Here is a 14,272-nt window from a genome sequence, read left to right on the forward strand (position 1 = left end):
AAAGGAAGATAGGGCTTCTTGAAACTGTCTTTAAATAATATACCTCTATAAATTTAATTTTTATACTGATAAATTTCTGTATAAATATGCCTGATAAATGCCTATTTCCTCTTACTTTACAGCCTAAACTGAGCATGGCAAAATGTCGAAGAAATGTAGAAAATTTTCTTGATGCTTGTAAAAAGTTGGGTGTATCACAGGTAACTGTTATTTCTTTTAACAAAATGATCATTTAAATATTAATTTATTGTGTGCATATTGGACTTCCTCTTCACAATCGGATGAATAATGCTTTCTGAACATGAAAATGAATACCTTCCCTTGATACATTTTACTGAGTTCCAGCTTTAACCATAGCAGCTATCCAATGAATGTGTTTAAGCTGCTTTTAAAGTCATTTATAAAACAACTACATATATGGAAAAATTCTATAATCATACATATCATTGAATAAACATGACATAGTGGCCATATTGAAACTTGATTGTAATGCAATTGATACTTTGATTTTTCCTGCTGAAAGACATTTGGACTCCTTTGTAAATCGATGGGTAGACTCTGATTAGAAGATTTGCATTCAGTGTTAACTGCGTTTTATTTTTTAGATTTTTAAAATTTTTTAAAAAGATTTTATTTATTTACTTGACCTAGAGTGAGGAAGAGAGCACAAGCAGGGCGGAGGGGCAGAGGGAGAGGGAGAAGCAGGCTCTCTGCTGAGTAGGGAACCCAATGCGGGGTTCAATCGCAGGACCCTGGGATCATGATCTGAGCCGAAGGTAGATGCTTAACCAACTGAGCCATCTAAGTGCCCTTGTTAACTGCATTTTAAACTTTATTTAAAACGTCAAACTGGGGGGCGCCTGGGTGGCTCAGTCGTTAAGCGTCTACCTTCGGCTCAGGTCGTGATCTCAGAGTCCTGGGATCAAGCCCCTCATTGGGCTCCCTGCTCGGTGGGAAGCCTGCTTCCCCCTTTCCCACTCCCCCTGCTTGTGTTCCCTCTCTCCCTGTGTCTCTGTCTATCAAATAAATAAATAAGATCTTTAAAAAAAATAAAATAAAATGTCAAATTGGAAATCTTAGTAACATATGATATGTCATGGGACAAACTGTCTGAAATTTGTAGGAATTGGCTTATGTTTCACATAATAGTTGCACTTCTACAAAATTAACAAAGCAATATTGTAAATGTATAATGAAAACGAATAATTAAAATATTACCTTTTTAGAAAACATTTTAGGCCTAACATCAAGATGATTGACTGTTGAGAGGTCATGGTGTTGTTAGCAGATCACAATATAGTTATGCTTTTTTCCCTTTTTTTATTTTTAAAAATTTATTCTTATTGAGATATGATTGACACATAATGTGTAACTTTGTTGTACACAAAGTTGTTGTGTTGATTTGATACTTTATATCTTGAGTTGTGCTTGGTTAGCTCTTTTTACCTGTGTCATCATAATCTGGCCTACAGATTCCACTTTGACCTCTTTCCTCAAGTGAATAAATATAATTTATTTAGAGAGAAGCAGTTGAATTACAGTGTAATTTGGAAGCTACATGCTCTTCTCCTCTGATTACATGTCTGTGCTTCACATGATATTTTAGTGTATTTTTTAAAAGATGTTATTCATTATTTATTTGAAAGAGAGAGAGCAGGAGAGAGAGTGAGCAGGGGGGAGGAGCAGAAGGAGAGGGAGAAGCTGGCTCCCCACTGAGCAGGGAAGGGAGCCCAATGTGGCTCCATCCCAGGACCCTGGATCATGACCTGAGCTGAAGGCAGCCGACCAACCGACTGAGACACTCAGGCGCCTCTGACATGATGTTTTAAAAATTGAATTCTTGGGGCGCCTGGGTCGCTCAGTCGTTAAGCGTCTGCCTTCAGCTCAGGTCATGATCCCAGGGTCCTGGGATCGAGCCCCCACATCGGCCTCCCTGCTCAGTGGGAAGCCTGCTTCTCCCCACCCCAGTTGTGTTCCCCTCTCTGTCGAATAAATAAATAAAATCTTAAAAAAAATGAGTAAAAATTGAATTTTTTTTATGAAAAATATTTTTTTAAAAGATTTTATTTATTTGTCAGAGAGAGCGAGCGAGCGCACAAGCAGAGGGAGAAGCAGACTCCCCGCTGAGCAGGGAGCCGGATGTGGGACACAATCCCAGTACCCTGGGATCATGACCTGAGCTGAAGGCTGATGCTTAACCAACTGAACCACCCAGGCATCCCTAAAAAATTTGATTCTTAAACATTTCTGTATTCTTTCTTTTTTGTACTCAGTCTCTTATTGAGAAAACAAAAATTAGGAAGGTTTGTTTTCTAGTTGTGATTGTATTATATACATTTTTCTGTTTTACCATTTTTAAGATTTTTTGGGGGGCATTCTCAATAAACATTGAATGAATGCACATTTTACAAATGAGGAAACTGAGTCACAGGGAAGTTAGGGAATTTGTCCAAGGTCACACCTTTAATAACCAGTGGAGCCAAGCTGTGAATCCAGGTGGTCTGACTTCAGAACTTATCCTCTAACGTGGATATTCTCTATTTCTGTTCATTTACATGAAAGAAAAGACATTGCAAAATACTCCAGGTACGTTCTTGGTACAGTAGGCAAGGGTGATCAGTTAGGAAGTTCTTATGAAAACTATTCTACTTAGCATACTCTAATCTCTAATCTTTAGCTTGTTTTAAGGAAGGGCTAGTGCCCCACCCAAGTTTACTGTAAGAGGGACTATGGAAGGACTAGTTATGAACTCTCTTTTTGAAAATTCTCCAGCTACTGGCAGTGAGGGAAGAGTTTAATAGTTAGCTTCAATTTGTTTCCCTGACTTAGAGTCAGTTTTTTCATTTAGGTTTTTTTCATTTTAAGATTTTTAAAATTTTTATTTTTAATAGCTTTTTTGAGGTATAATTGACATATACATATAGATAAGGTGTACAATTTGGTAAGTTTTGACATGCTATTATAGCATGAAATCATCAACATAGTTAAGATAATGAACTTATTCATTACCCCCAAAACTTTCCTTCTATCCCTTTGCAATCTTTTCTTTCCCAGATAACCACTAATCTGCTTTCTGTTATTATAGTTTAGTTTGCATTTTCTATCTAGAATTGTATATAAATGGAATGATAGAATATGTATGATTATTTTCTGGCTTTTTTCACTCAGTGTAATTGTTTTTAAGACTCATCAATGTTGTTGCATGTATAAATATGTCATTCCGTTTTATTGCTGAGTAGTATTTCATTGTATGAATATACGACAGTATGTTGGTCCATTGACCTGTTGATAGCCATTTGGATTGTTTCCAGTATTAGGGGACCACTTGGACAAATAAGACAGCTATGAACATTTATATAGAAGTGTTCAGATACATACATTCTTTAATTTGGGGTAGATATCCGGGAGTGGAATGACTGGAACATATGGTAGGTGTGTACTTAACATTATAAGAAAGTACAAAACTGTTTCCCAAAGTGGTTGTACCATTTTATATTCCTATTACCAGTGTATGAGAGTTTTAGTTCCTCTACATTCTCAACCAGCATTTAATATAGTCAGTGTTGTTTTTTTCTTTTTTAATTTTTGCCTTTCTAATAGGTAGGTACTGGTTTGTTAGTGTGGTTTTAATTTGCATTTCCTTGAAGACTAATGATGTTGATCATCTTTTCAAGAGCTTATTTGCCATTTGTATGACTTTTATGACGTTTAATCTTTTGTCTTTTTTAATTGGGTTGTTTTCTTGTCATTGAGTTTGAGAATTTCTCTACAAAGAATGGACAAAGTCCTTTATCAAATGTGTGAATTACAGATATTGTAGCATAAGTCTTTGGCTTGTCTTTTCATTCTCATTATAGTATCTTTCAAACAGCAGAAGTTTTATATTTTTTGAAGTAAAATTTATCATTTTAAAAAGTTCATGTGCCCTCCTTAATACCCATCCCCCTGTCCACCTCCTCTCCAGCAACCTTTAGTGTGTTCTCTGTAGTTAAGAGTCTCTTTTATGTTTTGTCTCTCTCTTTTTTCCCCTTTGTCCATCTGTTATGTTTTTTAAATTCCATATATGAGCGAAATCATATGGTATTTGTCTTTCTATGACTGACTTATTTTGCTTACCATAATACTCCCTAGCTCCATCTGTGTCCTTGCAAATGGCAAGATTTCATTCTTCTCTGTGGCTGAGTAGTATTCCATTGTGTATACCACTTTTTAATCCATTCATCAGTGAATGGACATTTGGGCTCTGTCCATAATTTGGCTATTGCTGATAATGCTGCTGTAAACATCGGGGTGTATGTATCCCTTCAAATCAGTATTTTTGTATCCTTTGGGTAAATACCTAGTAGTGTAGTTGCTGGATTGTAGGATAGTACTGTTTTTAACATTTTTTTATTTTTAACGTTTTGAGGAATCTCCATACTGTTTTCCAGAGTGGCTGCACCAGTTTGCTTTCCCACCAACAGTATAAGAGGGTTCCCCCTTTTCCGCATCCTCGCCAATATCTGTTGTTTCCTGTGTTGTTAATTTTAACCATTCTGACAGGTGTGAGGTCATATCTCATTGTGGTTTTGATTTGTATTTCCTTAATGATGAGTGATGTTGAGCATCTTTTCATGTGTCTACTAGCCATCTATCTCGATGTCTTCTTTGGAGAAATGTCTACTCATGTCTTCCCATTTTTTAACTGGATTCTTTTTTGGGTAAGTTTTATAAGTTCTTTATAGATTTTGGATACTAACCTTTTATCAGATATGTCATTTGCAAATATCTTCTCCCATTCTGAAGTCTGCCTTTTGCTTTTGTTGATTATTTCCTTTCTTCATCTAATGTTACAGTCTTTGGTTTAAAATCTAGTCTTTCTGATATAAGTATTGCTACTCCTGCTTTCTTTTTGGCACCAAACTTCTGCTGTTTGTAGAAGCTTTTTTTCTTGATGAAGTCCCAATAGCTTATTTTTGCTTTTGTTTCCCTTGCCTCAGGACACATATCTGGTAAGAAATTGCTACACCCAATGTCAAAGAGGTTACTGCCTGTGTTCTCTAGGATTTTGATGGTTTCCTGTCTCACATTTAGGTCTTTATTACATTTTGAATTTCTTTTTTTTTGTGTTTGGTCTAAGAACATAGTCAAATTTCATTCCTTCGCATGTTGCAGTCCAGTTTTCACAACACCATTTATTGAAGAGATTGTCTTTTTTTCCATTGGATATTCTTTCCTGCTTTGTCAAAGATTAGTTGACCATATAGTTGTGGTTCCATTTCTGGGTTTTCTATTCTGTTCCATTGATCTGTGTTTCTGTTTTTGTGTATCATACTGTTATGATCACTACAGGTTTGTAATAGAACTTGAAGTCTGGAATGGTGATGTCTCCAGCTTTGCTTTTCTTTTTCAAGATTGCTTTGGCTATTTGGGGTCTTTTCTAGTTCCATACAGATGTTAGGATTATTTGTTCTAGCTCTGTGAAAAGTGCTGGTGGTATTTTGATAGGGATTGCATTCAGTGTGTAGATCGCTTTGGGTAGTATGGACATTTTAACAATATTTGTTCTTCCAGTCCATGAGCATGGACTGTTTTCCATTTCTTCGTATCATATTCAATTTCTTTAATCAGTGTTTTATAGTTTACTTTGTCAAATGTTTTTTCTGCACCTATTGACAGGATCATGTGGTTCTTATCCTTTCTTTTATTAATGTGTTATATCACGTTAATTCATTTGCTAATATTGAACCACTCTTGCAACCCAAGGATAAATCCCACTTGATCTTGGTGAATGATTCTTTTCATGTCCTGTTGAATTTGATTTGCTAGTATTTTGTTGAGAATTTTTTCACCAGGGCTATTGGCCTGTAGCTCTCTTTTTATATGGGGTCTTAGTCTGGTTTTAGAATCAAGGTAGTCCTGGCTTTGTAGAATGATTTTGAAAGTTTTCCTTCCATTTCTATTTTTTGGAATAGTTTGAAAAGAATAGGTATTAAGTCTTTAAATGTTTGTTAGAATTCACCTGTGAGGCCCTGGCCCTGGAGTTTTGTTTATTGGGAGATTTTTGGTCACTGATTCAATTTCTTTGGTGGTTATTGGTTTGTTCAAGTGTTCTATTTTTTTCCTGTTTCAGTTTTGGTAGTTTGTATATTTCTAGGAATTTATCCATTTCTTCCAGATTACCCAGTTTGTTGGAATATAATTTTTTATATTATTATCTTATAATTATTTGTATTTCTGTGGGGTTGGTTGTGACTTCTCTCTCATTCATGATTTTGTGTCCTTTCTCTTTTCTTTTTTTTAAAGATTTTATTTGTCAGAGAGAGAGAGAGAGAGAGAACAAGCAGGGGGAGTGGCAGGCAGAGGGAGAAGCTGACTTCCCACTGAGCAGGGAGCCCTATGTGGGGCTCCATCCTAGGACCCTGGGATCATGATCTGAGCTGAAGGCAGATGCTTAACCGACTCAGCCACCTAGGCGCCCCGATGTCATTCTTTTTGTACTTGTTGAGGGCTGATTTGTGACCTAGTGTATAATCTATTCTGGAGAATGTCCAGTGTGCCCTTGAAAAGAATGTGTATTCTGCTGCTTTAGGCTGAAATGTTCTGGACATATCTCTTAAGTCCATCTGTTCCAGTGGATCATTCAAAGGCATTGTTTCCTTCTTGAATTTCTGTTTAGATGATGTAAGTGGGGTGTTAAAGTTCCCTACTATTATTGTATTATTACCAATGAGTTTCTTTATGTTTGTTATTAATTGTTTCGTATATTTGGGTGCTCCCAAGGTGGGGGCATGATTGTTTAGATCTTGTTGGATAAAACCCTTTATTATGATATAGTGCCCATCTTCATCTAATGTTACAGTCTTTGGTTTAAAATCTAGTCTTTCTGTTATAAGTATTGCTACTCCTGCTTTCTTTTGGCATCCATTAGCATGGTCAGTGTTTCTTCATCCCCTCACTTTCAATCTGTAGGTGTCTTTAGGTTTAAAATGAGTCTCTTGTAGGCAGCATATAGATGGGTGTTGTTTTTTTATCCATTCTGACACCCTCTGTCTTTTGATTGGAGCTTTTAGTCCATTTATAGTCAGAGTAATTATCGATAGATACGAATTTAGTGCCATTTTATTACTTGTTTTGTCATTGTTTCTGGAGATTTTCTCTGTTCCTTTCTTGTCTTTGTTGCTTTTTGTCTTTCTTTCCCACTCAAAGAATCCCCTTTAATATTTCTTAAAGGGCTGATTTAGGGGCGCCTGGGTGGCTCAGCTGTTAAGCGTCTGCCTTCGGCTCAGGTCATGATCTCAGGGTCCTGGGATCGAGCCCCACATCGGGCTCCCTGCTCCTCGGGAAGCCTGCTTCTCCCTCCCCCACTCCCCTTGCTTGTGTTCCCTCTCTCGCTGTGTCTCTCTCTGTCAAATAAATAAAATCTTAAAAAAAAAAAAAAAGGGGCTGATTTAGTGGTCACCAACTCCTAGTTTTTGTTTTTCTAGGAAATTCTTTATCTCTCCTTGAATTTTGATTGATAGCCTTGCTGGATAGAATATTCTTTGCTGGAGATTTTTCCCATTCAGCCCTTTGAGTATATCATGCCGCTTTCTTCTGGCCTGCGAAGTTTCTGGGGAAAGATCTTCTGCTAACTTTGTCTTCCCATATAAGTTAGGGACTTCATTTGTCTTGCTGATTTTAGGATTTTTACTTTATATTTCGCAAATTTAACTATGATATGGCTTGGTGTTGGCTTGCTCTTGTTGATTTTTTTAAGGGATTTATTTATTTATTTGGATTTTATTTATTTATTTATTTATTTATCCATCCATCCTCCTGAGGGGGAGGTTGAGGGAGTGGGAGAGAACCTCCAGCAGACTCCCAACAGGGGGCTCGTCTTATGACCCTGAGATCATGATCTGAGCTGAAACCAAGAGTTGGATGCTTGAACCACCCAGACACCCCTGTTTTTGTTGATTTTGATAGGAGTTCTCTGTGCCTTCTGGGTCTGTTTGCTTCCCCAGATTAGGGAAGTTTTCAGCTATAATTTACTCAAATAAATCTTCTGCCCCCTTTTCTCTCTTCTTCTTCTTGGGCTCCTATGATATGATTGTTACTGGTTTCATGGAGTCACTGAGTTGCCTTAATATAACTTTGTGATCCAAGATTTTTCTTACCTTATTTTGATCAGCTTCATTATTTTCCATAATTCTGTCTTATATAACACTTGTTTGTTCCTGTGCTTCTTCTATCCTTGTGGTCGTTACACCTGTTGGTTTCGAATCTCAGTTATTTCATTTTTCATTTTGGACTCACTGGTTTTAAGCTCTTTTCCTCTGCAGTAAGTATCTCTCTGATGTCTTCTATGCTTTTCCCAAGCCCAGATAGTATCCTTATGATTGTTTCTTTATATTCTGGATCAGGCATATTATTTAATATCTGTTTCAATTAGATCCCTGGCCCTGGCCTTTTCTTGTTCATTCTTTTGTATTTTAAAGATTTTCCTTTTTATTTGAGAGAGAGAGAATGTGAGAGAGAGAGAGAGAGATCATGAGCGGGGGGGAGGGGTAGATGGAGAAGCAGACTCCCTGCTGAACAGGGAGCCCAACGTGGGGCTCGATCCCAGGACCCTGGGATCATGACCTGAGCCGAAGGCAGATGCTTAACCAGCTGAGCCACCCAGGTGCCCCTTGTTCATTCTTTTGTGTTGAATTCTTCCATCTTGGGATTTTGTCTAGGTCTCTTTTTTCTCTGTGTTAGGAAAGCCTATTATCTTTCCTGCTTCTGAGATTAAAGGCTTTATGAAGAAGAGGTCATATAATATCCAAGGCTCTTCAGGAAGTGTCTCTGGTGTATGCTGCGTGCAGTCTGCTGCTGCGTTATGGCTGCTCTATCCCTCAAATCAGTCCTGTACAGAGTTTCTCCTTGCTTGCAGTGGGGAGTATGTTTGGACCTTGGCCAGAGTGTGGAGAGTTTTAACTAGGTGTGTTCTGGTCTGCTTGTTAAAAGAGACCTGATGCTATTTCCACTACAGCTGATGCTTTGCAGAATTTTATGGTCTGTAGATACGGTACATGTGGAAGTTTGTGCTGGTCTTCTGGGGGAGGGGCCTGTGCTGCTATGGGTTCTCAGACACACTTATCCTGGAAAAGCAGTACCAGAAGAGCACATGGTGATGGTGCTTGGTGTAAGCAATTTAGGCAGCCATTGTTGGCACTGTGCTGCTTCCTGAAGTTAGTTTATGCTGAGGGCTGGGGGCATGAAATGGCTCCAGCCAGCTCCTTTGTCCCTGGAGAGGCAATGCCACCTCTCTCAGATGTGCTCCGAGAAGGGGAACCACAGATTACACAGTCTGCCCCCATTTAGCTGCTTGCATTCTGTACGGTAGCACTGCAGCCCTCAGGGCTTTATACCAGCCATGTCGCAGACTTCTAACACGCCAGTATTTGAGCCCCACTGACTGCAACAAGTCCTAAAAATCAGCCCCTCTCCTTTTCCCTGTCAGTGGCTTTAGGGAAGTGTTTTCCTTGTGTGATCCCCTTTGTGCTCCTCTCTCTCCCTCTCACATCTCTCTGTGACCAGGGCTCCCTCCCCTCTGTAGCACTCAAGATCCTTTTCTCCACCAAATCACATCTCCATACCTCCGACCTTCCATGATGTGGCCTCCTCTCTCCCTCTGGTTGTGCAGTTTGTTTTTTTAGTCCTCAGATCAATTTCTTGGGTATTCAGAATGATTTGATATTTATCTAGCTGTGTTCCAGTAATGAGGCGAGCCTAGGGTCCTCCTCATACTCCACCATCTTAGCTCCTCTCTAGAATATTTTTATCACCCCAGAAACTTCTTACCCATTAGTAGTCTCCCCTCCCATTGCCCCCCACCATTCTTTCTCTATGGATTTGCCTCTTCTGGACATTAGTATAAATGAAGTCATACAGTATGGGATCTTTTGTGTCTGCTTTTTTCATTTTGTATAATGTTTTCAAGGTTCATCCATGTTGTAGCATAAAGCAGTACTTCAATTCTTTATATGCTTGAACATTTTATTGTATGTATATACCACATTTTATTTATAATTCATAAGTTGATGGACATTTGGGCTGTTTTCACTCATTGTTTATTATCAATAATGCTGCTGTGAACGCTCATGAACAAATTTTTTTTTTTGAACACTTGGTTCAGCTTTCTTTGGAATTGCCAGGTTATATGGTTACTCTTTTTTGAGTTTATCTTTGATGATTTTTCAATTTACATTTCCACCAGTGTTTGAGGATTCTAATTTGTCCAAATTCTCATCAACAATAATTATTGTATATCTTTTTGATTCTACCCATCCTTGTGGTGTGAAGTGATAGGTATCTCATTGTGGTTTTAATGAGCATTTCCCTAATGGCTAATGATGTTGGACATATTTTCATGTGCTTATTGACTATTTGTATATATTCTTTGGAGAAATGTCTTTTCACATCCTTTGCCCATTTGTTAATTGGATTATTCAGTTTTTTCTTATTGAGTTTTAGGTGTTTTTAATATAATCCAGATATAAGTACTTTATTTTTTTTTTAAGATTTTAAAAATTTATTTGACAGAGAGAGAGACAGTGAGAGAGGGAACCACAAGCAGGGGGAGTGGGAGAGGGAGAAGCAGGCCTCCCGTGGAGCAGGGAGCCTGAGGCGGGACTTGATCCCAGGACCCTGGGATCATGACCTGAGCCAAAGGCAGATGCTTAACAACTGAGCCACCCAGGCACTCCTCAGATATAAGTACTTTATGAGATATATGATTTACAAATGTTAGCTGTTGGATTTTTTAGAGATAAACTGTATCAGGTTGAGAAAATTCCTTTCAATTTCCAGTTGCTGAGAGTTCTTACCAGCAATGGATGTTGAATATTGTCAAATGCTTTTTCTACAGCTAATGAGATGATAACATCCTTTTTCTTTCAAAATATTGTGACTTACCTTGGTTGATTTTCAGATATTAAGTCAAACCTGGATTCTTGGGATAAACCTTGGTCATTATAGATTTTGTTGTTTTTATATTGTTGAATTCAGTTTGCTAAAATTTTGTTTAGAAAAGTCTATGTTCATGGGGATACTGGTCTTTAGTTTTCCTTTATTTTAATATCTTTGCCTGACTTGTAGTGTCAAGGTAATGTTGACCTCATGGAAGTATTCCCTGCTCTTCACTTTTCCTGAAGATTTTGTGTAGAATTGATATTATTTCCTTTTAAAATATTTAGTCAAATTCTTTAGTGAATCCATCTGGGCCAAGGGTTTTCGTTGTTGGAAGGTTTTTAACTACAATTTTAATTTCTTTAATAGATACAGGGCTGTTCTGGTTTTCTCTTTCTTCTTGCACGAGTTTTGGTATACTATCTTTCAAAGATTTTGTCTATTTTTCTGAGCTTAGCAGGGAGCCTGATGTGGGGCTCGATCCCAGGATCCCGGGATCATGACCTGAGCCGAAGGCAGACGCTTAACTGACTGAGCCACCCAGGCGCCCCATCTTCTTCTTATAAAGTTGTTTATAATGTCCCCTTATTATCAACTTAGTATTTGTAGAATCTCTTGTGATGTTACTTCTTTTATTCCCGATATTGGTAAATTGTGTATTTTCTCTTTTTTCTTCTGATTAACCTAGCTCTAGAGGTTTATGAATTCTTAGAAATTTTCTCAGTGAGCTAATGTTTTGTTTCACTCATATTTTTTCTGTTTTTTTCTGGGTTTTATTTTATTGTTTTCCTCTCTCAACTTCATATGTTCTTTCTTTCTGCTTGCCATTGGTTTAATTTGTTCTTTTTCTATCCTCTAAGGTGGAAGCTGAGTTCATTGATTTGAAACACTTTCTTTTCTAACATTTCAGTGGTTATTTGAATAAATAAGCAAAACATTAGGAGGGCAACAAATGTTGCGAAAATGGAGATTAGAAGATAGCTTTTGAGAATGTTTCTGATAAATGGGATATTACCAGTAGTATTTGGTGAATGGTTTATGGGAATTAGGAAGAAAGAAAAGATTATTATGATTTCCAGGTTCATGTTGAGAGAGACTGAATAGTATATTATTCACTGAGGTATAGAATGTAAAAGGACAAGTTAATTTAGTGTTGGAATAATTCTGCTGTGGACACATTGATTTTGATGTTTGTTGAACATCCATTTGGCTATATCAAGTTCATATTTGTATCCAGAGCTCAGTAGAGAAATCATGGCAGGAAATAAAGATTTGAAAGTAATCAGGATAGAAGATATAGTTGTTACTATTTGGGAATAGGAGCCCGGTCTTGCCAAGGCTTCCCATGTTTCAAGAAACAGTGGATTTAGGGGCTCCTAGGTGGCTCAGTTGGTTAAGCATCTGCCTTCAGCTCAGGTCATGATCTCAGGGGAGTCCTGCATTGGGCTCCCGGCTCAGTGGGGAGCCTGCTTCTCCCTCTCCCTCTGCCTGTTGCTCCCCCTGCTTGTGCTTGCTTGCTCTCGCTCTCAAATAAATAAATAAAATCTTTAAAAAAAAACCCAGTGGATTAAAAAAATATATATAATGTTTTGGGACTCCTGGGTGGCTCAGTCAGTTAAACATCCAACTCTTGATTCAGCTCGGGTCATGATTTCAGTCCTGAAATCGAGTCCTGCATGGGGCTTCCCGCTCAGCGGGGAGTCTGCTTGGGATTCTTTCTCTCTCTCTCTCCCCTTGCCTCCCCACTCTCTCAAATAAATAAAGAAAATCTTAAAAAAAATGTAATGTTTCTAGATTTGTAAAATACTGTGCTAACCAAGTGTAATACAATTATAAACCAGATGGGTCCTTTAGATGATCTGTTCGCTATTCACTCTATCCATTACTAGCTTATTTTCCTGAGATGAATGGGTGTCCCAAATAAAGCAGTGAACTGCACTGTTTCTTCAGAAATAGCTACCAATTTTATTTGATGATACGCACATGCATGCAACTCTTCAGTTAACCCTTGCAGTTTTGATAAAGTTTTGAATATACCAAAGAGAGGATATAGTCTAAAAGAGAAGAGGTGAAGACAGAACCCTTGAAAACATTAAGAATGTTAGAAAAAAAAAATGTTAGAAGAGGGGCGCCTGGCTGGCTCCTTCGGTAGAGCATGTGGCACTTGATCTTTGGGCTGTGAGTTTGAGCCCCACGTTGGGAGTAGAGATTACTTACAAAAAAGAACAAAAAAGAAAGAATGTTAGAGTAGAATCAGTGAAGGCTAATGAAAACCTAATGCAAAGTTGCTTCTAAACCTTCTTTCTTATAGAATTGTGAAGATCAAATAACACATGATGTGCTTATAAGAGTAGGTAGTTGTTACTTAGCAAATTCTACATCACTGGAACTAAGAAGCAACAAAACACTACTAGCAGCTGGAGGGAAGTAACCTTAAGATAAAAAAAGTACTGAATCTCTTCATATATCAGAGATCATGGAACATCAGAACTAGTAGAATGAATGCACCAGAGCAGCCAATTGTGTACAGGACTGAAGAGTTTACAAAGCACTTCTACCACCAGACTATTCACTTTATTTCTCACACAGTCCTGTCTTCAGGATAAAGAAACTGAGTCTCAGGGAATTTTATTACCTTTAGTACTTCATATCTCATGGCCCTTAGATGTCCTGGCTGGAAATGTAGTGCTCTTTCTACTCCAACAGAAGAGCTTAGGGAACATCTAGCATGACTGTCTCTCTTTAAAATATTTGCTTATTATGTGGGTCAGATCAACCTCAGATCAAAACACAGCCGTAAAATAGAATCCCATACCATTAAAATCTATTGAAACAGCCATTTTAGAAGTAGAATTTACACAATGAGATATCATCTCACATCTGAGAATGGCTATCACCAAAAAGACAAAATGTTGGTGAGGATGTTGAGAAAAGGGAACCTTCATATCCTGTTGGTGGGAATGTAAATTGGTATAACCTTTATGGAAAACCATATGCAGGGTCCTCAAAAAATTAAAAATAGAGGGGCGCCTGGGTGGCTCAGTCGTTAAGCGTCTGCCTTCGGCTCAGGTCATGATCCCAGGGTCCTGGGATCGAGCCCCACATCGGGCTCCCTGCTCTGCGGGAAGCCTGCTTCTCCCTCTCCCACTCCCCCTGCTTGTGTTCCCTCTCTCGCTGTGTCTCTCTCTGTCAAATAAACAAATAAAATCTTAAAAAAAAAAAAAAAAAATTAAAAATAGAAATACCATAAAGATCCAGCAATTCTACTTCTGAGTGTTTATCCAAAGAAAACAAAAATACCAATTCAAAGAGATATATGCACCCCTGTGGTCATTGTGGCATTATTTACAATAGCCAG

General features: G+C 38.0%; 1 protein-coding gene across 6 annotated transcripts in view; it reads left to right on the plus strand.

Annotated features, from left to right (window-relative positions):
- Positions 1-14,272, plus strand: part of LRCH2 (leucine rich repeats and calponin homology domain containing 2) — a 99,650-nt gene that overhangs the window by 81,798 nt on the left and 3,580 nt on the right. For all 6 annotated transcript variants that reach the window (XM_032392835.1, XM_032392833.1, XM_032392836.1 and 3 more), the window contains one exon: positions 123-200. In XM_032392835.1, the coding sequence (XP_032248726.1) occupies positions 123-200 (78 nt within the window). The remainder of the gene's footprint in view (positions 1-122; positions 201-14,272) is intronic.

This window comes from Phoca vitulina, unplaced genomic scaffold (genome assembly GCF_004348235.1).
Source record: "Phoca vitulina isolate PV1807 unplaced genomic scaffold, GSC_HSeal_1.0 scaffold69, whole genome shotgun sequence".
Lineage (NCBI taxonomy): Eukaryota > Metazoa > Chordata > Mammalia > Carnivora > Phocidae > Phoca > Phoca vitulina.